At 42.9% G+C, this 22683-nt stretch overlaps 2 protein-coding genes across 2 annotated transcripts; both read left to right on the top strand.

Annotated features, from left to right (window-relative positions):
* The first annotated feature begins 14400 nt into the window (after positions 1-14400).
* LOC136548121 (zinc finger BED domain-containing protein RICESLEEPER 2-like) lies at positions 14401-17267 on the top strand. The gene is made up of 3 exons (XM_066539753.1): positions 14401-15004; positions 15277-17109; positions 17212-17267. The coding sequence occupies exons 1-3, from the start codon at positions 14401-14403 to the stop codon at positions 17265-17267; spliced, it is 2493 nt and encodes an 830-aa protein (XP_066395850.1).
* Positions 17268-18037: 770 nt separating this feature from the next.
* Positions 18038-18936, top strand: LOC136548120 (chaperone protein ClpD1, chloroplastic-like; the record flags this gene model as incomplete). The annotated part of the gene is made up of 5 exons (XM_066539752.1): positions 18038-18043; positions 18109-18217; positions 18311-18438; positions 18547-18648; positions 18727-18936. Coding segments are annotated over exons 1-5 (555 nt in total), but the record flags the coding sequence as incomplete, so codon positions are not given.
* Positions 18937-22683: the final 3747 nt, after the last annotated feature.

The following is a 22683-nucleotide window of genomic DNA, read 5'->3' as shown; positions in this document are numbered from 1 at the left end:
CCGGACGCGTCCGGTGGTCCATGACTGGACGCAGGCAGGGTCCGGTCAGTACAGTCTATTCTTCCTTCGATCGACCGGACGCTGGATCCCCTCCTGACTGGACGCACAAACGCAACGTCCAGTCACTCCTTCGGCAGTAGTTCACCTCCTATGAACTGACCGGACGCTGGACAATAGCGTCCGGTGCAGCGTCCGGTGCACCTTTTCCAGCAAATCTTCAACCTTCCTTTGCGCTGCCTGTTCCCAATCAAGTCCCAACTTGAATAAGATCCAAATAAACACCAATTGGGACTGATATGAGTGACCTCTCTCAAACCCTCATATTTTTAAAAATATTTTGCCTTAGGCTATAATTCTTTTTAAGAAAATAGGCAACAAGAGGGCAAATGGAACAAAACGACAGAACAACATTCATGCATATGCAATACTTGTAAGTAAATCTAGTTGCTTGTCAAGTTTGATCCAAGGTTAAGCTTCTTCACGCGCTTTTCGGCGGTTATCTTAACTATGTTAGACAAGCCCTATATGTATTGCCACAAATTAAGCATGTTGTATATTACAATAAATGCAAGGGACAACACAAGCTCAGTTTTTAGTGAAGTTACTAAAATCAAGTACATTGAGCTCATTCCGCAATCTACAAAATGTAGCCTCATCTAGCGGTTTAGTGAAGATATCCGCTAATTGATCTTTGGATCTTACACCTTCTAGTGATATATCATTTTTAGCAACATGATCTCTTAGAAAGTGATGGCGGATATCTATGTGCTTGGTGCGAGAGTGTTGAACCGGATTATTTGCAAGTTTTACCGCACTTTCATTGTCGCACAAAAGAGGTACCTTTTCTAGAACAATACCATAGTCTAGCAAAGTTTGTTTCATGTATAATATTTGTGCACAACAAGCACCCACGGCAATGTATTCCGCTTCGATGGTGGACAAAGCCACACTATTTTGTTTCTTGGAGGACCAAGACACAAGTGATCTACCAAGCAAGTGGCACCCTCCGGATGTGCTCTTTCTATCAACTTTGCATCCGGCGTAATTCGAATCGGAATAGCCAATTAATTCAAATAAAGCTTCTTTGGGATATCAAAGGCCAATGCTTGGTGTGTGCTTAAGATACCTAAGGATTCTTTTTACAGCAATTAAATGTGTTTCCTTAGGACTAGCTTGAAATCTAGCACACATACACATACTAAACATGATGTCGGGCCTAGATATGGTTAAATATAACAAGCTACCAATCATAGAACGGTAGAGAGTTTGATCAACCGGGTTACCTCCCTCATCTAGGTCGAGATGTCCATTGGTAGGCATTGGTGTCTTAATTGGCTTACATTCATCCATCTTGAATCTCTTGAGAAGATCTTTTGTGTATTTCTCTTGAGAGATGAAGATGCCTTCTTTCATTTGCTTGACTTGAAAACCAAGAAAGAATGTAAGCTCACCAATCATTGACATCTCGAACTCCTTCGACATTAATTCACCAAATTCTTTGCATGAGTCTTCATTTAATGATCCAAAGATGATATCATCAACATATACTTGACAAATGAAGATATACCAATCAAGCTTCTTGGTGAATAGTGTAGTGTTGACCTTCCCAATGGTGAAGCCCTTCTCAATAAGGAAGTCCCGAAGGCGCTCATACCAAGCTCTTGGGGCTTGCTTAAGCCCATATAGTGCATTGGACAACCTATAAACATGATTAGGGTATCTAGGGTCTTCAAACCTGGGAGGTTGATCAACATAGACTAGTTCATTAATAAAGCCATTTAAAAATGCACTTTTCACATCCATTTGATATAGTTTCATTTCATGATGTGATGCATATGTAAGAAGGATACGGATGGCTTCTAATCTTGCAACCGATGCAAAGGTCTCTCCAAAATCCATACCTTCAACTTAAGAGAACCCCTTTGCTACTAGTCTAGCCTTGTTCCTCACAACAACACCTTGATCATCTTGCTTGTCGCGGAACACCCACTTTGTTCCAATGACTCTTGCACCTTTTGGTCACTCTTCAAGAGTCCAAACTTCATTGCGAGTGAAGTTGTTCAACTCTTCATGCATGGCATTGATCCAATCCAGATCTTTAAGAGCTTCTTCTACTTTGGTAGGCTCATAGCAAGAGACAAAAGAGTGATGAGCAATAAATAAAGTAAGTTTTTGAGATCGAGTCATTACACCCTTTGATGGACTCCCTATGATGAGATCTTGTGGATGATCTTGTAGGAGAGGTGTATTTCTTCTATTGACCACTTGAGGAGGAGGTTGTGGAGCATCAACATCTTGTGCTTCTACCACCATTTACTCATGGGAGATATGAGTATCTTCATTTTCTACTCTCCTATCTTTTTCACCATCTTGTGATACACTTGATGAAGAAGGTTGGTTAATGACTTGTACATCATCTTCATCATCTTTTGGCTTGATGTCTCCCACCAGAATATTCTTCATAGCCTCTCTCAACGGTTCATCACCTACATCATCAAGATTCTCATGTGCTCCTTGGGAGCCGTTAGATTCATCAAATTCCACATCATATGTTTCTTCAACCAAGCCGGTGGCATGATTAAATACTCTATATGCTTTGGACTTCAATGAGTAACCAACAAGAAAACCTATATCACAACATCTTTGAAACTTCCCTAGGTGTTGCCGCTTCTTGTAGATGTAGCATTTGCAACCAAACACCCTAAAGAATGAGACGTCCGGCTTCTTCCCATTGAGCAACTCATAAGGTGTCTTGCCAAGGAACTTTTAAAGGAATAGGCGGTTGGATGCATAACATGCGGTGTTGATTGCTTCCGCCCATAGAGCTTCAGGGGTGTTGTACTCATCTAGCATTGTCCTTGCAAGAGTGATCAAAGTCCGGTTCTTCCTCTCAACTACACCATTTTGTTGAAGAGTATAAGTTGCAAAGACTTTATGTTTGATTCCAACTTCATCACAATAAGCTTCTATGTTTGTGTTGTCAAACTCTTTACCATTGTCACTTCTTATCTTCTTGAGCTTCACTTCAAATTCATTTTGAGCTCTCTTGGCAAACTTCTTGAAGCACGAGGCAACTTCGGATTTGTCATGAAGGAAGAACACCCATGTGTACCTTAAATAGTCATCCACAATCACAAGACAATAGAGATTTCCTCTCAAACTCTTGTATGTTGTTGGTCTAAATAAATCCATGTGTAGGAGTTCTAGCACTCTTGTGGTTGACATGAAAGCTTTGGTTGGATGAGTGTTTGCAACTTGCTTGCCGGCTTGACATGCACTACAAAGCTTGTCCTTCTCAAACTTCACATCCTTCAACCCTCTCACCAAATCATTCTTCATAAGCTTCTTGAGTGAGCTCATCCCAACATGAGCAAGTCTTCTATGCCATAGCCACCCAAGTGTTGTTTTGGTGAATAGGCAAGTCTTCAAGTTTGTATCTTCGAAGGTGAAGTCAACTAGATATAAGTTGTTGTATCTAAATCCATTGAATATTACTTGATTGTCATCTACCTTGGATACAACAACCTCCTTCTCGGTGAATAAGCATTGAAAGCCAAGATCACACAATTGCCCAACGGATAGCAAGTTGAAGCTCAATGAAACAACATAGAGCATATTGGAGATGGAATGATCATTTGATATTGCCACTTTGCCCAATCCTTTAACCTTGCCCTTTGAATTATCTCCAAATGTTATTTTCTCTTATCCATCTACCTCTTCATCTAGTGAGGTGAACATACGAGGATCACCGGTCATATGTTGAGTGCAACCACTATCAATAACCCAATGACTTCCACCGGTCTTGTAGTTCACCTACACACATGAGATTCAAACTTTAGGAATCCAAACTTGTTGAGGACCCTTCACCTTCTCAACAAGTGACTTAGCCACCCAAATCTTCTTAGGCCTACTCTTGTTAGGGGGTCCTAAGAATATAACTTTCATCTTTCCACTAGAATCTTTTCTAAGCATATAGTGAGCATTGAAAACAAAAGGTCTAGCATTCTTGGGCAAGGGTTGTGGCGGTGGAGTTTGACACTCATGAGCAAAGTGGCCTTCTTGTCCACACTTAAAACATCTCTTTGGCTTTGGCTTTGGCTTTGATTGTTGTTGTTGAGCTTGAGCCTTCTTCTTTTCTACACTTGCCATATATCCAATGCCACTTCTATCCATCTTCATGACGGTGTTCATGAGTAGCTCACTTTGGAGATGCTTGCCTCTAGCAAACTTGCTCAATCCAATCTTGAGATGCTCTTTCTCCAACTTAAGCTTCTTATTTTCTTCTTTTAGAGCATCATCTTTCTTTTCTTCCTTGAGCTTCTTGTTTTCTTCTTTGAGCTTCTCATTCTCAAGAATCAACTCTTTGTCATGATCAAGAGTTTCTAGCACAATGATGTTGTGGCTTTTCATCTCTTCAAGATATTTCATGAGCTTCTCATTATCACTCTTGAGCTTGACATACTCATTATAATCATTGCACTCAACCACTTGCTTGCCTTTGCTACTAGATCCATGCTCAATGCTTTCATCAATTAAATCATCACATGAAGTAGCTATATCAATCTTGACAACATGGTTAGTAGCATCATATGGCTCATTTGGTAAAATTCTTGAGCAATAACAAGAGTATCATGATTAATCTTAAGAGTAGTGTATTCATCTTTTAGCTTGTTGTGGCTAGTGATGAGTTCATTGTGCACCCACTCAAGTTTATCATGTTTATCTTTAAGCTCTTTCTTGGAGGATTTGAGCTCCTTGAGTTTGGATGATATAGCATCATTAGTTTCTCGAAGCTCATCATTAGCCTTTTCCAATGTATCACACTTAGCTAAGAGTGAATCATTTTTAGCATCAAGCTTTTCATTTGTAGCTCTACTCTTTCTAATGATCTTAGTGTATTTTCTTAATATTTTGACAAGATCATCATATGTGGGTGAGTCATCATCATCGCTATCGCTATCATCATCACTAGCATATTCATCATCACTACTATCATCACTCTTAGTTACCTTGCGTTCACCTTTGGCCATAAAGCATAGGTGTGTAGAGGATGATGGCGATGGTGGCGGTGAAGATGCAAGATCAATAGCAATGGCGGTCACCTTTTCATCGTCACTATCTTCATCGGATGATCCACTTGATGAATCTATATCCGTGAGCCAATCACCGACAATGTAGGCCTTTCCACTCTTCTTCTTCTTGTGGAAGTCCCTCTTCTTGCCATCTCTCTTCTTGTATGGCTTGTTCTTTTTCTTCTCATCTTCATCTTCATTGCTTGAGTCATGTTTCTTGCCCTTGTTCTTGTTCTTAAACTTGTCTTTCTTGGGCTTTGTGTATTGATGAGCAAGATGGCCAAGTTCGCCACAATTGTAGCAATCCATCTCAGAGATTGGCTTTCTTCTTGAGCTAGTGAAGAACTTCTTCTTCTTGCCATCAAACTTGATGCCACTCTTGTTTAGCTTCTTTAGCATCTTGGCAGTCTTCTTCACCATGAGAGCAAGACTTTCTTCATCATCTTCTTCATCACTTGAGCTCTCATACTCAAGTTTAGCTTTGCCCTTATCTTGACTCGCTTTGAATGCTAAGTCCTTCTCTTTCTTCTTTGTAGAGGATGAGCCATCTTGTGGGGTGATGTGCTTGTACATCTCATGAGCATTGATCTTTCCCAAGATTTATGTTGGTGTAGCGGTGGAAAGATCACCTTGGTGTAGCACGGTCACAATATGGCCATATTTGTCAATGGGGAGGACACTCAAGATCTTTCTCACAACGTCGGATGGCGACATTTGAGTAAGTCCAAGCCCATTGACTTCCTCTACAAGAACATTCAAACGTGAATATATCTCATTATCACATTCTTTGGGAAGCATCGAAAATGAATTTAGCTTTTTAATCATAAGATGATAGCGTTCCTCACGCTCACTCTTAGTTCCCTCACAAACATCCGACCATAGTGCATGGGCGTCTTTATGGTTCCTTACGCGGTTGAACACATCTTTGCAAAGACCTCTAAAGATGGTGTTGTGAGCCTTTGCATTCCATTTTTCATAGTTCACTTCATCGCCTTGAAGTTGTGCGGGATTCTTAGGTGTTGGGAACCCTTGAGAGGCGGCTCTAAGTATTCCAATGCCTAGAGCTTCTAGATATGCCTCCATGCGAATTTTCCAATATGGAAAATCATCCCCCTCGAAGATAGGAGGAGGTCCATCCCTGTGAGACATCTTACTCTAAGCGGTTAAGCTTAAAAACGTGAGCATGAGGCTCTGATACCAATTGAAAGGATCAAGATGCCCAAGAAGGGGGTGAATTGGGCTAATTCTCAATTTTCTTGCAATAATCAAATCCTACGGATAGCCCAATTAACCCCTTGTGCCTAGAAAAGTGTTTCTATCAAATTAACGCACAAAAGACTTGCAACCTATGTTTCAAACTTACTCTAGCATGGCAATTCTATGAATATAAAGACAAGTATTGAATTGCTCAAAGTAAATACTTAAAGTAAATGCTCAAAGTAAATAGAGAGAGGAATGCGGCGATGTTTTGCCGAGGTATCGGAGAGTCGCCACTCCCCACTAGTCCTCGTTAGAGCACCCGCGCAAGGGTGTAGCTCCCCCTTGATCCGCGCAAGGATTAAGTGCTCTCTACGGGTTGATTCTTCGAAACTCCGTCGCGGCGAATCACCCAAAGCCGCTCACAACTTGAGTTGGGTCACCCACAAGCTCCGCCGGGTGAACACCAAGCTCCCAATCACCACCAAGCCATCTAGGTGATGGCAATCACCAAGAGTAACAAGCATGAACTCTCACTTGACCACGCGAAGCCTAATGAGAAGATGGATGCACACTTGTCTACTCTTGATTCACTAATGAGGTTTCACTCTTGGATTCTCAAATCACAAACACCTCACTAGGACCTTGCTCTTCTTAGCACTCACAAACGTATTTCTTAGCTGTTGGAATAAGCAAAAGTAACTCCACACGCGAGTGGAGCTTCTATTTATAAGGCAGCCTGAAAAACGAACCGTTATGAGCTTCTACGGGGTGACCAGACACTCCGGTCGTGTTGACCGGACGCTCCGGTCAGTTCAACCCATGAACCAGTAAAAATGTATTGACTGAACGCTGGCAGGGTCCGGTCAGCACTGAACGGACGCGTCCGGTCGCATAAAACCCTTACTGGAACCTTACTGGACTCGACCGGACGCTGAACCCTCAGGGTCCGGTCAGCACTGACCGGATGCGTCCGGTCGCAGATTCTCTTCTCTAGAACCTTACTGGAGTCGATCGGATGCTGTCTTTCAGCGTCCGGTCACATGACCCCTTCAGCGTCCGGTCGTACCGAACACAGACAGCTGATCAAATGAACTGACCAGACCCTGCGGCCAGCGTCCGATCGCACGGGGGCCAGCGTCCGGTCAGTATTTGACCCTCCATTCACTTCCAACTCTCGATCATATGTGAATAAAGTTTGCTCCAAAGGATCTTAGGCATTCATAGGAGCTACCTAGAGCTAATTTTAACAAATGTGCACCACACCTAACTCACTAGGCTCAACTAGGTCAAGCTATCCGTCCATACCCCCCTTAATAGTACGGCCAAAGGAAAAACAAAGTCCTAAACTACTCTAAGTGTCTCTCCAACTCTAATCGACACTTAGAACTAGTCATCCTTAACCTTGTCGTCCATCCTTTGAAAATCGAAACAATTTCCATCGTAGGGGCATGACAACTTTGATTGCCCGATTGATCTCCATTACCATGACCTAACTTAATTGCATCTACAAAACACACGTTAGTCATAGTAATCTTGTATTGTCATTAATCACCGAAACCCAACTAGGGACCTAGATGCTTTCACCGCCTTGATCTCTACTCCCCCCCACACCCTAAAAAAACGCAATTCTAGCTTTGAATCTGGACATGCGCCGTGTACAGGTTCAAAGCTAGAATTGCGTTTTTTACGGACACTACTACAATAATGATTTGTGAGGCACTGTCCAAACATTAAATGAGGCGGTCACAAAATCCAACCGTCTCAGTTAATGTCTGGCGATTAATGGAGGCGGTTGTTTTTATTTACAGAGATGGTCAGAAAATACCCATCTCTGAAAATGTATTTACGGAGGCGGTTGTTTTAAGACAACCGTCTCCAAATATGTTCTATTTTCGGAGGCAGTCGTCTTAAGGTGCCCGCCTCCGTAAATTGATTTTCGGAGGTGGGCACACTATAAGGCCCGCCTGGGAAAATCTTGGCCTAGCTCCAAGCCCAGCAAAGCCCGTATCCAATCCTCCTGGCTTATATATACCCGGTTAGGGTTTCACCTCTCCCTCACTTCTCCCTAGCTCAGCCGCACTTCACCTCTCTCAGTCTCTCTTATCTCCCTCGTAGGTCCCTTTCGGTCCCTCCCTCTCCCACCCTCGTAGGTCGTCAGCGCGCCCTCCCTCAGCCGCACTTCTCCTCTCTCAATCTCTCTTCTCTCCCTTGTAGGCCCCCCTCTCCATCGTAGGTCCCTCCCTCTCCCTCCCTCATGGTGAAGCCAGGCTGCTGTGCTCTGGTCGCCATGGATCCAGGGTAGAGAAGGTGGTCATTGAACTCTCTCCTGCGGAGCAGATCCAGGGCAAGCCGGCCCCCACCTACGTCCGCGGCGCAAATCCACGGCGGGGCGGTCCCCACCCGCGGAGACGGCAGCCGGACCTAGCTCCCTCCCTCCCTCGGCATGGTGGCGCGGGCTCAGACTCCCTCCTTCGCTCAGTGGCAGCGTGGATCTAGCTCGATGGCTTCGTCGGCGGCGGACACGGCGAGCTCATGCTCGGGAGCGGCGGATCCGGCTCGGGCGTGGCGGATCAAGCACTGCCGAGGCAGATCCGACGAGCGGCGACGGCGCACGCACGGATGGGCTCGGTGGGCTTGTCAATGGGCTCAAGGGCCTCATCGACGTGCTCTCTGGATTTTTTTGTTTTTTTATTGATTAACCGAGGGCGGGAATATCAACCATCTCGGAAGTTCGCGATTTATTGAGGCCTTTGATTGGAAGCGGTTGCGTTGCCCGTCTCTATTAATCGTTTTTGTCTGCCTCCATTAAGTTTTCTATACTAGTGGGAGGGAGTATGTATCTTTTTTTTAATCATTTCCCTAATATCTTTTTTTAGTTCGCAATGCACTTTGTCTCTAAATTGCATTAAAGAAAATAGAGGGAGAGAGAGGGAGTAGACCGATCCTATCACCTATAACGAATAGAAAGATCTTCGTCATGGACTTTGCCTTAAACTAATGAAACAAAGCTAATAAGTAGGCTGGGTGAAAAAAGGAAAGGGACAAGGGCGGTCCTCCCTTGGTGCGAAGGCTGCTGGTTCGGTATGGTACTAAAGATTCTCGGACTTTCAGGCGTTTTTTCTTTTGGGCTGCTATGAACCCAGCGTGTTTGGTTCAAGGAACCATATCATGAGGAATGAGTTGATCCCGGTGGGTTCATCTTGACTAGGATCGGACATACGGAGAACGTGGTCGTCCGATGATTTCTTTCTGAGGAGCTAGATGGTCACAGGAAACAACTTGCACATAGATTAGTCGGTGACGAATGGATCCGTCCAATAAGGCAAACCAAACGGCACGGCTAGCTTTGGTTTTTGGATCGGATCATTCCGGATCATACGGCGACGCAAACCAAACACGACGGCAACTTCAGGTTAGCTCCGGACCAAGTGGTTTGGCCTTGTTCGAGCTGCATCCACATGGGAATATGGGATCCGGATGGTTACATTTCCATCGGCTTGGGCGTAATGCCGAATTCTGAGGAGAGAGGATTGTCAGGGTGGTCTTGTGGGCTGCATCCACTATGGGCCAAGGAAATGCAGGCTGGACGCCTGGACTTGGCAGCGGCCCATCGTTTTTTTGTAAGAGCAGTGGCCATTGGTGGAGGTGTCAATTTAAGCTCGCAATGCCATCAGACAAAAACACAGAACATCAAATCGATGCCCTTCTCCGATGGTGTTGCGAGCCGTAAATGGAGTAGGTGGAACATCAATCCTGTCTACATCGATGCCCTTCTCCCACCTTCGTCGTCTTCTCTGGGCTGCTTCTCTACTGTTTATTCTCTTCCCTCCAAGATATTCCATCTAAGCTTCCATAGTTCCATGTACCTTCACCCTAGCTAGTCTGATCTGCTGACTCCTTGATTGTTGCCTATCCCTCACTCTAATTCCTCCCATATTGTATCAGATCGTACGGGTTCAGTGCTTGTAAATGGAGTTGTGAGGAGGATTGATAACAGGCTTTCTAACAAAACGTTCCCAGGTCATGCTTCAAGGCAGAACGTGTGTGTTCATCTCTATGCACCTGCAGCTCTGCACACCACATCGTGTGGGCAAATACATACACGACGCACTCATATGTCATAAATATATATGTGCAGATGCAACTGCAAAGAATTTGTATAACCTACTGGTTATCAGTCTCCTCCATTATCTAAAAAAAACTGGTTATCAGTCTCATGGCAACACAACAAGAGCTCTGCCTTAGGATCTCCTTACTGCATAGTACTGAGCGTTTTAGACCTTTTATAAGTTGATGAGTCACCTATTTCGGACATATGTTGTAGCAAATGCTTTATGTTGCAAGTGTTTCATGAGCAAATGCGGCAAGGGGCGCAGGCGAAGGTGGTCCCCTCGGGCGCAACGGTCCCCGCATGCGCACAGGAAGCGAAGCGGGCGTGGTAGCAGGCGCGGAGCACGAAGCTGTATGCATGGACGTGGCAGTAGGCACGCATCACGAAGCTGCATCCATAGACGGGCAGCAGATGCGGAGCACGAGGCGAAGCGGAGCACGAAGCTTCATTCATGGGCAGGCAGCAGTCGTGGAGCACGAGGCGAAGCAGAGCACGAGCTGCATCCTTTATGAAAACGGATGGGCAGCAGGCGCGGGCGTCCGGACATCCGGATGCTAGTCTCTCCGTTTTTTTATCGGTACAACTTGAATGCACACAACAAACGCACTTCACACGCACACATACGCATGTATGTCCGTACACAACGCTGTTAAGTGATTAAGTCCTCCTTCATGAGAGGGCCAGGCCAAGATCGGTGACATGATTAGAATGTGCACCGAGGTGTGGCAATGTCATCGCCCATGATCAACAGACCCAGAGTCTTTGCGACGTTATTCATCGAGAGACACACCTGGAAAAGGTCGTAGGAGAGTATATCCTTTCTAATTTGTTTTTGTGAATTGTTTATATCATGTTTAATTCCACCATATATTATTCAAAAATACTGCCTACCGTTACATTATACTATAATAACGAACTTGTGTTTAGGGGCAGGCATGTCTACACCCAGCTTGTGTAGCAAAACACCGACGAGTTCCGCCCCCAATACAGCAGTAGCACTTGTTATTTTTGCAAGGAAACAATACTTGTCTACATTGTGCTCTTGTTTGTCAAGTTGCAGGCGGGGCGGGTTGTTAACGTAACCCGCCCACCCGTCCCGCAAAACTGAGCTTCGTGGCTGTTGTGGACCAGCTGCAATTTTTTTCGTGGGCCGAAGACTTCCAGACCTCCGAGCCCGTTGGGCGAGCGAGAAGGCTCGCAGCAACCCGTGAGACCCGCGACGCCCTCTTCTGCTCTCCCTTCCATCGCCGGGCCACCGCCACCGCCGGGCCAGATCTGAGGTTGCCTTCCGCCTCCCGGACGACCTGGGCCTCGGCGGCGGCCCCGACGGCGACGCCTTCGACGAGATCGGCTCCGAGGACGACCTCTTCTCCACCTTCATGGACATCGAGAAGATCTCGTCCTCCGGGCCCTCCAACCGCGACCGCGACGGCGCCGCCGAGACCTCGTCTCCGCCGCGCCCCAAGCACCGCCACAGCAGCTCCGTCGACGGCTCGGGCCTCTTCTTCTCGCCCGGCATCGGCGGCGGCGCGGGGAAGGATGCCGCGGCGTCGCTGGCCGAGGTCATGGAGGCCAAGAAGGCCATGACTCCCGAGCAGCTGGCCGAGCTCGCGGCCATCGATCCCAAGCGCGCCAAGAGGTACTGCATCCTCGATCGCGGCAATCCATCCATTTCTTTAGTTACCATTACCGTGCGGCAATAAGTCTAGTCTATAAGGTTTCTGTGAATGCTACAAATCCATCCTGATTTTCTCCAAACAGATCCACACATGGGTAATGGAAAAATAATTACATAGAGTTGTGTGGAACTTCAATTGTTATTACCTTTCTTCTTAGAGAAGAATCTGGTGACACGAGTTCCTGAGCTCGCTGTTCTCTGACCTTATTCCTCTTTCTAATGTTATTGTTGGTCTTGCGTAGCAGAAACCATCTAAATAAAGGTATTGCAAAAAAGGAGCCAGCGTATATCTAGAAATGATCACATTGTATCAGTACATATCATTAATTTATAGGTAATTCAATAATCATCAATTTTGCAACATTCACAACATTTGGAAACTCCCTTAAAAAGAGAAGGGCTAGTGATTTCTGTCAGGCCAAATATGCATAAATGGAGTGACTAGAGTAATGACCACGATATGTACTAAACCGGCATATCAAGCCCAGCCATACCTGAAGCAAAGGATATAACTGTGCCGCAAATGAGATTAGTCCACTAGGTGTCACTGTCATTTGCCTTCATGATAAATTTTAATACATATTGTTAGCATTACATATCAATGATATGTGGGGCCAGAATTATTATAATTCTTACTTCAACAAGTTTCCAAGAATGATGACACCAAAGAGATTGAGTCCTCCCAAACCAGCAACTATTGCCTTCTCTGATGCATTCGCTTTACTGCAAAATCAACAGGTAGGTGTATGGAAGGGCATAGAATAGATTAAAATAGCAAATTTAGAGCGAATGAAAAAATACCACTTAATGAATCAACCTATATAACAACGCCTAATCTCTAGATCCTCATGCATTATGCTCCTGATGTAACGTATTTACAATATAACATTTAAAATCCACATACACTAATTGTATTACAAATCTAAAAAAATTATCATGGGAGTTTCACACTTCTTTATTTGGTAAAATTGCAGCCTGGGTTAGTTCAACTTCACTAAGGATGACAATGATATATACTGACCTGAATTTCCACGGTTTCTCCTCTAAGTACTTTTCAATTCCACTGAACATTGCTGACCATTTGGTACCCACATATTCCCTGCTCCTACCACTTTTTGATGAAGCAGTACGTTGCAGCGATGGGAATCGATACAGGATATTGCCCTATAAGAAAAACAAAACCATTAAGTTACTCAGAAAAATGCCATCTTTAGTATGTAGCTGGCACAGGCAGAGCTATCTGTCAGCTAAGGTGGGCAACATTTAACTCGCTGTGTACTACTGATGTGTGATGGTTGCACCCCATATGCTTGTATTCCCCTTCTTCCTCAACCTCAAATGAAGGAACTAGTGCATGTAATGTAAGGGTGTTTTTGCTTTGGCTGATGCCTCCATGGCATCTGAAACCACCACTGCACCCTTCATCATCCAGGACATGGCATTTCCCAGAACCTTTTTTCTTACATCTACTCACACATTGCATGTTCCTTTATCATTTTTCTTCGTTGGAAACTTGCAATAAATCTCAAGGATTAGATACTTAGGCATGCAAGTCAATTGAGATCTTCTAGTATTTTATAGTAGAGAACCTGACATGATTGGGGTTGTTTGTTTATTCCAATTTTTTGATGCTACCTAATAGAGAGAAAAAAAACAGTAATACCCCCCCCCCCCTCACCCCCCCCTGGCCCTTGGCCAGCGTTAGCTGGGTGGGTTGAAAGTGTAGGCCATATTTGACAATCGTCCTGCAGTTCAAGAAATGATATGAAAATATGAATACGATAAGCCTCCCCTCAGTTTATTATTCAAAGGAAGAGTAAATTGCTTTCCCAGGTGCAGGGAGTAGAGAACTTAATCTCTTAACAAAACAAGCAATACTTAGGGAAAGAGTTCCCATGCCTTGGACTCTTCTGATGGAGGTGGCACATCAAGAAACGGTGCCAGTTCTTCAGCTGTAACAACTCCACCATTTGATGAAATGTACTGCCCAATCTGTGAATTCAAATAGGAATTAGAAATCTGTAATAGCAAAAATGAATATATAATAATGTGGGATCATCACTTTGAAAGCTATTTTCTAATTTTACATGTGTTAAGTGTTAGTAAGATAATGTGATCAAAGACTTTTTATTGATTTGTGCGGTGGTTGTCAGGATCAGATTTTTCTTGCATGCAAAGTACAAATGGCACCTTGCAAACATTTGTTAGTCTTTTGCTGATCAAAACTGCTACACGAAATTTGATTGATCAGTCCTCTACAGTTCTCTCTTGATCAGTCCATTTGGTTGTCCTCTAGCTTATCATGTTATTGTATTCTATCTAGATGTGCTGGTGTGGACATGGCAACCCTGCCATCTGAGCTTGCGATAGAAGAATTTAGTGGTCAAGAAACAGATCAACAAAGCAGTAAGCATACAACTTCAAGGAGTGTGAACGTGAAGAAGTCATTGCTAGTGAAACGGATGTCATCTGCTGTTAATGCTCCAAAGCCTCCAACAGAGAAGCGGAGGAAGTCATCTGCTTCGAACGTGCAATTTGTGAGGTCCCCGCTACTGAATAGGATCGTAGCATCGCCAAGGATGCGTCACTCCAGAGCCAAACACCAGAGGTCACCATGTGCAGGATTGTCATCTTCAACCTTACCTGATGATACAAGAACGACTGCTTCTCCTAATCTTGGCAAAGATGCAGCATCAAGGAGTGTGGATAGGATCAAGTCCTTGCTGTTGAAACGGAAGTCATCTGTTGTTAATGCTTCAAATCATTCAGAAGGAATGCAGAGGAAGTCATCTGCTTCACGTGTGCATTATGTGAGATCTCCGGTACTTAATAGAATGCTACAGTCACCAAGGATGAGCCAGTCTCCAGTACTATCTGCAAGATCATCATCTTCGTCTTCATCTGATGATACAAGAATGGTTATTTCTCCTGATCTTGGCCCAGGTTAGATTTAACTTCCTGCATATTGAAGCAACCAGTTTATGTCTCAAAATTTTCATTAGCATCTTTAATTTCCATTGTTGCTGCATCTATGAATCATTTGAGTTGGGGGCAAACTGATTCATTGGTACGATAATTCATTATTACTTGGTCCTGTTTCTACTATCCTGGTCCTTTAGATGAATTTTCTTGCTGCATGAGATGCCTTTAGTTACTGACTATGTATACTTTAGTAAATGCTTGTACTAATCAATATTTACATACTTATTGTATAGATGCATCAAGACCAATTAAGAGACGTAAACTTAGATCTGATGTGTGGAAAGAATTTGAGCCTATTTATGAGGGGAATCTAGTAGTACAAGCTAAATGTATTCATTGTTTGGAGTTCTTGTCTGCTACTCGAGATAATGGTAGAAGTGCTTATCGTAGGCATTTGAAAGTGTGCAAAGAAAGGACTAGAATGAACCAGTTGGTTGAAAGCATGAACACAGGACTATCCCCTGATTCACTAGCTCTGAAGAATTGGAAGTTTGACCAAGAGGTGTCACGTAAAGCCATGGTCAACTTCATCGTATTGCAGGAGCTGCCCTTTAGTTTAGTTGACCATGCACCGTTTCAGAAATTTATTGCTACCTTAAATCCTTGGTTTACCATAGTGTCTAGAACTACAGTTGCTGAGGATATTATGAGCTCATATGAGGATCGAAGGTTAGCCCTTCGGGAAACTATCAAAAATTCAAATTCAAGGGTCTGTCTAACTGCTGATATGTGGACTTCAAATCAGAACCTAGGTTACTTGTGCATTACTTACCACTTCATTGATAATGACTGGATGATGCAGAAGAGAATAATAGGTTTTGGTCTTGTAGCTTCGCCCCATGATGGTTTTACTTTGTTTAATGCATTGTTGAAGTGTTTGCAAGAATGGAAGTTAGAGCACAAGGTATTTAGCATCACATTAGATAATGCAAAGAACAACAACAACATGGTTGGTTCCTTAAGGAAAAATCTTTCAGAAAGACACCTTATGCTTGGAAATGGTGATCTGCTACATATGTGTTGTGTAGCGCATGTGTTGAACCTTATTGTCAAGGAGGGATTTAAGGTGATAGATGGTGCTACTGACCGCATTCGAGATAGTGTCAAGTACATTAGAAGCTCACAAGCCCGTAAACAGCGTTTCGAGGAAATCATTGTACAATTAGGTATATCCTGTGAGAAGAGACCGTCTCTTGATGTTCCAACTCGGTGGAACTCAACTTATTTAATGCTGAAGTCTGCAATAGAGTATAGGACAGTCTTTGATGTTATGGAGTCACAAGATCCTAATTACATGGACAAGCCTTCTAATACAGATTGGAACATGGCAGACCTACTTTGCAATGTGTTCAAACCCTTCTATGATGCTACAAATGTAGTTTCTGGTACATTATACCCAACAACAAACCACAGTTTCCATGTCCTATGGGAAGTCAAAGGAAAAATAGAAACTTTGGAATCAAATACAGATATTTCCATTGCAGTTATGGCGAGCAAAATGAAACTAAAGTTTCAGAAATACTGGGACATATGTTTGTTGCAGATATGTGTTCCAGTAGTTCTAGATCCTAGGTTTAAGCTCAGTTTTATATCATTTCGTTTGGACGCTGGTTTTGGTGATAAAGGTCCAGCATACACTGAAATGGTAAAGGCCACATTGCAAAATCTGTTTTCTGCATATTCATCAATGGCACCTGATTTAAACTACTCACAACCAGAGCCCAATGATGGAAGTATTGATGAAGATGACTGCTGGGCAGACTTTGAACAACATCTTGCAGCACAAAAAAGGAAGAGAGTGAAAAGTGAGCTTGACACATATCTGCAAGATGATCTTTTCCCTCGACAAAAGAAATTTGATATTCTGCAGTGGTGGATGATGCATTCTACAAAGTATCTTGTGGTTTCTCGTATGGCAAAGGATGTGTTTGCAGCACCCGCATCGATTATAGCTTCTGAATCTGCATTTTCCACTAGTGGAAGAATTGTTAGTGACTACAGAAGCCAACTAACAAGCAAGAAAGTTCAAGCCTTAGTATGCCTGCAGGATTGGTTGAGAGCAGAAGGTACATTTTCTTTGAATTGTACAAAGTAGCATATTGTTAGTTTGAGTATTGTTGTTTGAGCAATAACGACACCTTATAACTCATTACTCGCTCTTGTTTCAGGTTTATCAGATGTTAAATTATCAGAAGATGATATTGGCGATGGTGACGATATTTGAGGAAAGGAGGTGTCAGGTTGAGCAAAGAAGGGTGGCAAAGAAGGGGTGCAAGACACGGAGAACTGGAGAAGAAAATGACATTTTTTTGTCTTTGTAGATATAGAACTCCTTTCAGTTTAGCATTTCAACTTTATTTATGTTACTGTCTTTTGGAATTCTTAAATATTTGGTCCTGGATTATTGCAGTGGGGGCATGGCTCCTTTTCCAGATCTTGTTATTCCTTTCTCAGGCTATCTATCATATTTTTTGTGCCATTGCTTATTTCCTGGACTTATATTATGTAGTTGTTGATGGAAAGTTATCTCAAACATGCTGCTTGATGGCTCTAGATTCATGTTATAGACAGTTTTGTACCAAGTAAGCTTGCTGCGATTACTATTGTATTGGTCTTGAGTAACATCCTATTCATGCATGGTGAGTGACATTAGGTATGAAAAGCTAGTCGGAGAACAGTTCTCAATATCTGATGCAGATTATTGCGTGTTCCATTCTCCATATAATGCAGGTGGTTATCATCCAATGCGCATGAACTCCGGAAATGAGTAAGCATTATCATCTCTGTTTTTGTTTCCTAAATTCTGAACTTTTCATTATAAGTCATTATATTATGTAGTTGTTAACTTGATATGATAGTACTGCACAATCAGCTTGCTACAATTAGGACCAGATGGCTCATCAAGAGACTCTATTAGATCCTTAGGGCAGCTCTGGAATTTCAGCCTCTCCCCATTTACCTCGTGGTAAGCTTCAGCTTGACTTGCCAGTGATGATGGATGTAAAGTTATGCATTTGTGATCTGCTTTCAGATATGTGGTATATTCATATTTAAATTATTTGCAGGCAAAGCGTATATTGTCACTGGACGTTGGTCTACTTATTGCTGGTGCAAAGGAGAGGGGTGAACTGGAGTCTAGGGTTACTAATATAATCCGTGAAGTCCGGGAAGTAGGTCAGTCAGTAGTGCATTCTGAAATGTTACCAGATACGGAGCTTCTGCACGTGGTCATGAATGAATATTAAAAATCATAAGAACTTTATGCAGGCGATGTTATTCTTTTTATCGATGAGGTTCACAATCTTATTGGATCTGGAACTGTTGGAAACGGTAAGGGTTCTGGTCTTGACATTGGCAACTTACTGAAGCCCGCACTTGCTAGAGGTGAACTGCAGGTATTAGATTCATCTGATTTCTTGCTTAGTGCACTCGTTCTGTGTATATAGAAAATCATACCTTATCATATTTCCTATCTTATGGACAATATTTGTTTGCATTTTTAGTGCATTGCAGCTACAACTCTAGATGAACACCGGATGCATTTTGAGAAGGATAAGGCTTTGGCCCGCCGCTTCCAGCCAGTATTAGTAGATGAGCCTAGTCAGGTACTGTGGTTGTCTTATGAAAGTGAGGTAGTTTAACATGTAAATTTCTCTCTCAGCTATTTTTGAAACTAACTGCAGGAAGATGCTGTGAAGATATTACTGGGTCTTCGTGAGAAATATGAAACTTACCATAAATGCAAATTCACATTGGAAGCCATCAATGCAGCAGTTTATTTGTCAGCAAGATACATTCCTGACAGACAACTTCCTGATAAGGCTATTGATCTGATTGACGAGGCTGGAAGTAGAGCTCGGATGGAATCGTTTAATAGGAAGAAGGAAGGGCAGTTTTCAATTCTCTTGAAGTCACCAGATGAATACTGGCAAGAGATAAGAGCTGCTCAGGCCATGCATGAAGTGGTAATGAAAAATTTATGCACTGCTTATATGATTTTATCTTTTTGGTCCATCTAGTGAGAAAAAAAATTCTAATATTATTGTCCTTGATTACTCAGGTGTTATCTAACAAGGCAAAATATTCTCCAAATGAGAATGCTCAAGAAAGTGGTAGTGCTAACGTTGAAGCACCAAGTCGAGACAATATTGAGTCAACATCTGCTTCATCACTCTCAGCTGATGAGTAAGTTTTATCAGTCAACATGTCATACAAGATAATCTCATGCCCTACATATCTTCAGATTCGGACATTTTGCTTGATTCCCTAGACCAAGATGATATAGGTAACTGTGATTCTCATCCGACGTATGTATATCATTCGACCCTAAGTGCAGCAATCCTGCTGAATCATCGGTGTGCCTGTCAATTCTTTTTTGCAGTTGAATATTTTGCTGACGCCATCAACGGGTCTCAGTCATACGAAGAGAAATCATAGTGAAGCTATAGTTTCATAGACGTCCCCCATGCATTCAGCCATTCAGGTTCAGGCAGGGCTGTCATCTCATCTCATGTAGTGTAAGCTTGCTGCTTCTCTCATGTAGTGTAAGCCTGCTGCGACGCCTCGGCAAATCTAACTGTGTAAACCACAGGAACTGTTTTTGTATTTCTTGCGGGTACATATCTGGAGCCTATGCGGGTCTTGCGGGTTTTGCGCAGGCAAGCCAATCGCGTTCGATATGTACAATATTCTCGTTCGATATGTACTGTTTTTGTATTTTGGCAAATCTAACTATTTTTGTACACCATACATACATACTGTACTGTACGTCTTGCGGGTCGTGTGGGTTTTGCATATAAGTTTGTTGTATCCGCGGAACACTTGTCCGCAAGATCCGCATCTTTGTGGCAAGCCGCAAGCCCGCTAATAAACTTTGCGGCAAGCGAGGCGGGTTAGCGGCCGTCCGCGAATGAGCCCGTCTACAAGTTGACTTGTTTGCATAATTCCTTCTACAGCTGGAGCTGGAGCGCCCACTTGATCTGTGCCATGACCTATTTGTGAAAGGTAATAAAGGATAAGCGCTCTACCGACAAATCACAGATGGGTTGAGAATAGTTGTAAAATATTTTAGCAACAGATTATTGCAGATATATATGTCCGCATTATTTGAGTAATTTAACACATATGATATATGGCCAATAATTCGCAAAGATCTATACGGTATCTTCTAAATTATCTACATCTACCTAAGCACACATAGTTTTCACTTACCATTCCCCTGCGTATGAGCAGCAAAGTATCCGAGGAGAAGTAACGAGAAAAACACTAGCGCATCCACGCGCCTTGTGTAATTCACCATGTCGGAAGAAAAACAAAGAAATTCCTCGCGATCCTAGAAGAGTTTATACGTATGTTATAGCGTAGTATATGCAATGCTGGCTTGTTCTACGCAGTACATATATATAGATGAGAAACCTAGTAAGTAGTAACTGATATGTAGTATTGATCAAAGACAGGCTACTACAAAGTTAGTAGTGGTTTATCTCCTGACACTTTTGTGACAAGTTTTAAATCCTTTCCTTTTATTTTAGACAAAACCGCAAACTATTGATCACAGAGAGACACTGGCCATACATATATAATCCTAGTTAGATTTTATTTATTTTGAGCTATGTCTGTGACAAGATACCAAATGATATCCTGCTATTTTAAGACAAGCTGGTCACTAGGCAATTAGTAGCGATTTATTTTCAACGGACTCCATCCCAAAATACACCGAGTTTTAGTTTATTCTAAGTCAAACTTTTTTTGAAGTTAACCAAACTTGTAGAAATAATAAGGGGCTCTTGCATTTTTACCCCTGTTTTGTATCGAAATTGTGATTTTGCCCCTGTTTTTTGACTTTGTAAATTTACCCATGTGATTTCAAAACGAAGCACCAGTTTATTCCTACTCCGTCATCCTCCACTAAGGGTATTAAATTTTATATAAAAAGACAGAAATGCCCATATAATTTTGCCCCTATTTATTATGCCTATTTGTGATTTTACCCCTGATTTGGAATTAGACATTTACATTGTATGTAGACAAAATTGATTAAATTTGGTCAAATATATTTGGCACAACTTGTAATTATTTCAATTCAGATTTAATATCTAAAAATACCCAAAATCATCATGCCCTAAATGGCCTCCCCTGGCAATAGTTTTCAGTCCTTCAAGGCCTTGTGCCGGTCGTGGAGGAACATGGCGAAGGCGCGGTCCGAGACACCGAGCTTGGGGAGGAAGCCCATGGGGTCGACAGCATCGCCACGGCCACCGGGGTGCTGCTGCCTCTGCTACCGCGACCTGGGCAGGCGCTCGCGAGGCGCGGGCGAGGAAGAACACGAGTCACAACGGAATGCAGCCATCCACTGAGCAGGATTGCAGCCATGCGGTTCTCTGCGCACCTTGACGCCCCTCCCGTGTCCAGAAGAACAAGAGGCGGGCGCCCCTGACCCGAGCCCAGAAGAAGAAGAACGGCGAGCGGGCAGGCACCGCCGTGAGCCCCGGCCGGGCACCGCAGGAGACCCGCCGCCAGGCACCGCCGCCGCCTAGCGAGATCTACGACCGCCCTGCCGCGCGTGCGCCCCCATGCTCCGGAGCAGGAGCCGCACCGCGCACGAGCCAGAGGCTGGGAGCCGCCGCATCGTCGCCAGGCACCGCGCCGCCCGCTCCCCATGCGTGCGTGTGGTCATTTGGCCTTTTCTTTTTAGGTTTTGAATTTTTTTAATTCATTTATTCCTTCCATGTGACTGACATCCAAAGCATGGACGGTTCATTTCAAAATAACAAGGGTAAAAACACAATGTTGAAAAAACAGAGGCAAAATCACAATTGAAGTACTGGACAAGGACAAGAACACAATTTTACCAAATAATAATTAGCATCTGTGATACTAAATAAGTACAATGTGAGAATTTATTTCATAATCCATATAGTGCTAATTTAGTCGTAGATGTTGATATTTTGTCCTGCTCCCTTCATATTGAAATATAGTGTATTCTAAATATTTTTAAGATAGATTAAGAAGAAGTCACAAAAAAGATAGATTAAGAAGAAATACAAAGATGCAGTAACCCTTACTTCATTTTTTTAAAAAATAATTCCCAATGTATAGGCGTTGTTATCCGCATGATTAAATGAGGTTGTTTGCATAAATGACAAGTAACAATATAGGGCCTGTTGGGGACTATTCCGCTTCGCGTTTTTCAACTAAACAGATGCAGCTCCACAGACCCTACTCCAGGAAAAAAATAGAGTTATGAGAGCACCAAGGGTGCTCCAGAAACTCTAGTTTTTTGTAGAGCTGCTCCACGATAGAGTTTATGGAACAGTACCAAATAGGCCCATATTGGCTAACTAATTTATGCACCTATTTTAAACACAATTATCCTTCTATTACCAAATCTTTTATATTTGGGTATAATTTTTGAACGCTTCTATACACTATATTCTAAGACGGAGAGAGTACAAATTCAGCCAAACCTAATATAGTTATATTTTGGGAAGGAGAGATTATTCTTTGGCAAAATTTCTTTCACTTTAAGCAAAAGTATAAACTCTTCAACAGGTTGGCCAAGTATCTAAGTCCTTCCATAGTTTAATACTCACCCCATCCCAACAAATGTAATTCTAGCATTTAAAATCTGTTCTATAAAG

The sequence above is a fragment of the Miscanthus floridulus genome, chromosome 4 (assembly GCF_019320115.1).
Source record: "Miscanthus floridulus cultivar M001 chromosome 4, ASM1932011v1, whole genome shotgun sequence".
Taxonomy (NCBI): Eukaryota; Viridiplantae; Streptophyta; class Magnoliopsida; order Poales; family Poaceae; genus Miscanthus; species Miscanthus floridulus.
The sequence above is the reverse complement of the archived record's forward strand: the minus strand, read 5'-3'. Positions and strand labels throughout refer to the sequence as shown.

Excerpts from the sequence above, each read along its gene's own strand:
- LOC136548121 (XM_066539753.1), top strand. The coding sequence starts at position 14,401 with ATGGCAACCCTGCCATCTGAGCTTGCGATAGAAGAATTTAGTGGTCAA. Across the intron at positions 15,005-15,276 it reads TTCTCCTGATCTTGGCCCAG|ATGCATCAAGACCAATTAAG; the intron begins GTTAGATTTAAC and ends CTTATTGTATAG. Across the intron at positions 17,110-17,211 it reads GGATTGGTTGAGAGCAGAAG|GTTTATCAGATGTTAAATTA; the intron begins GTACATTTTCTT and ends CTCTTGTTTCAG.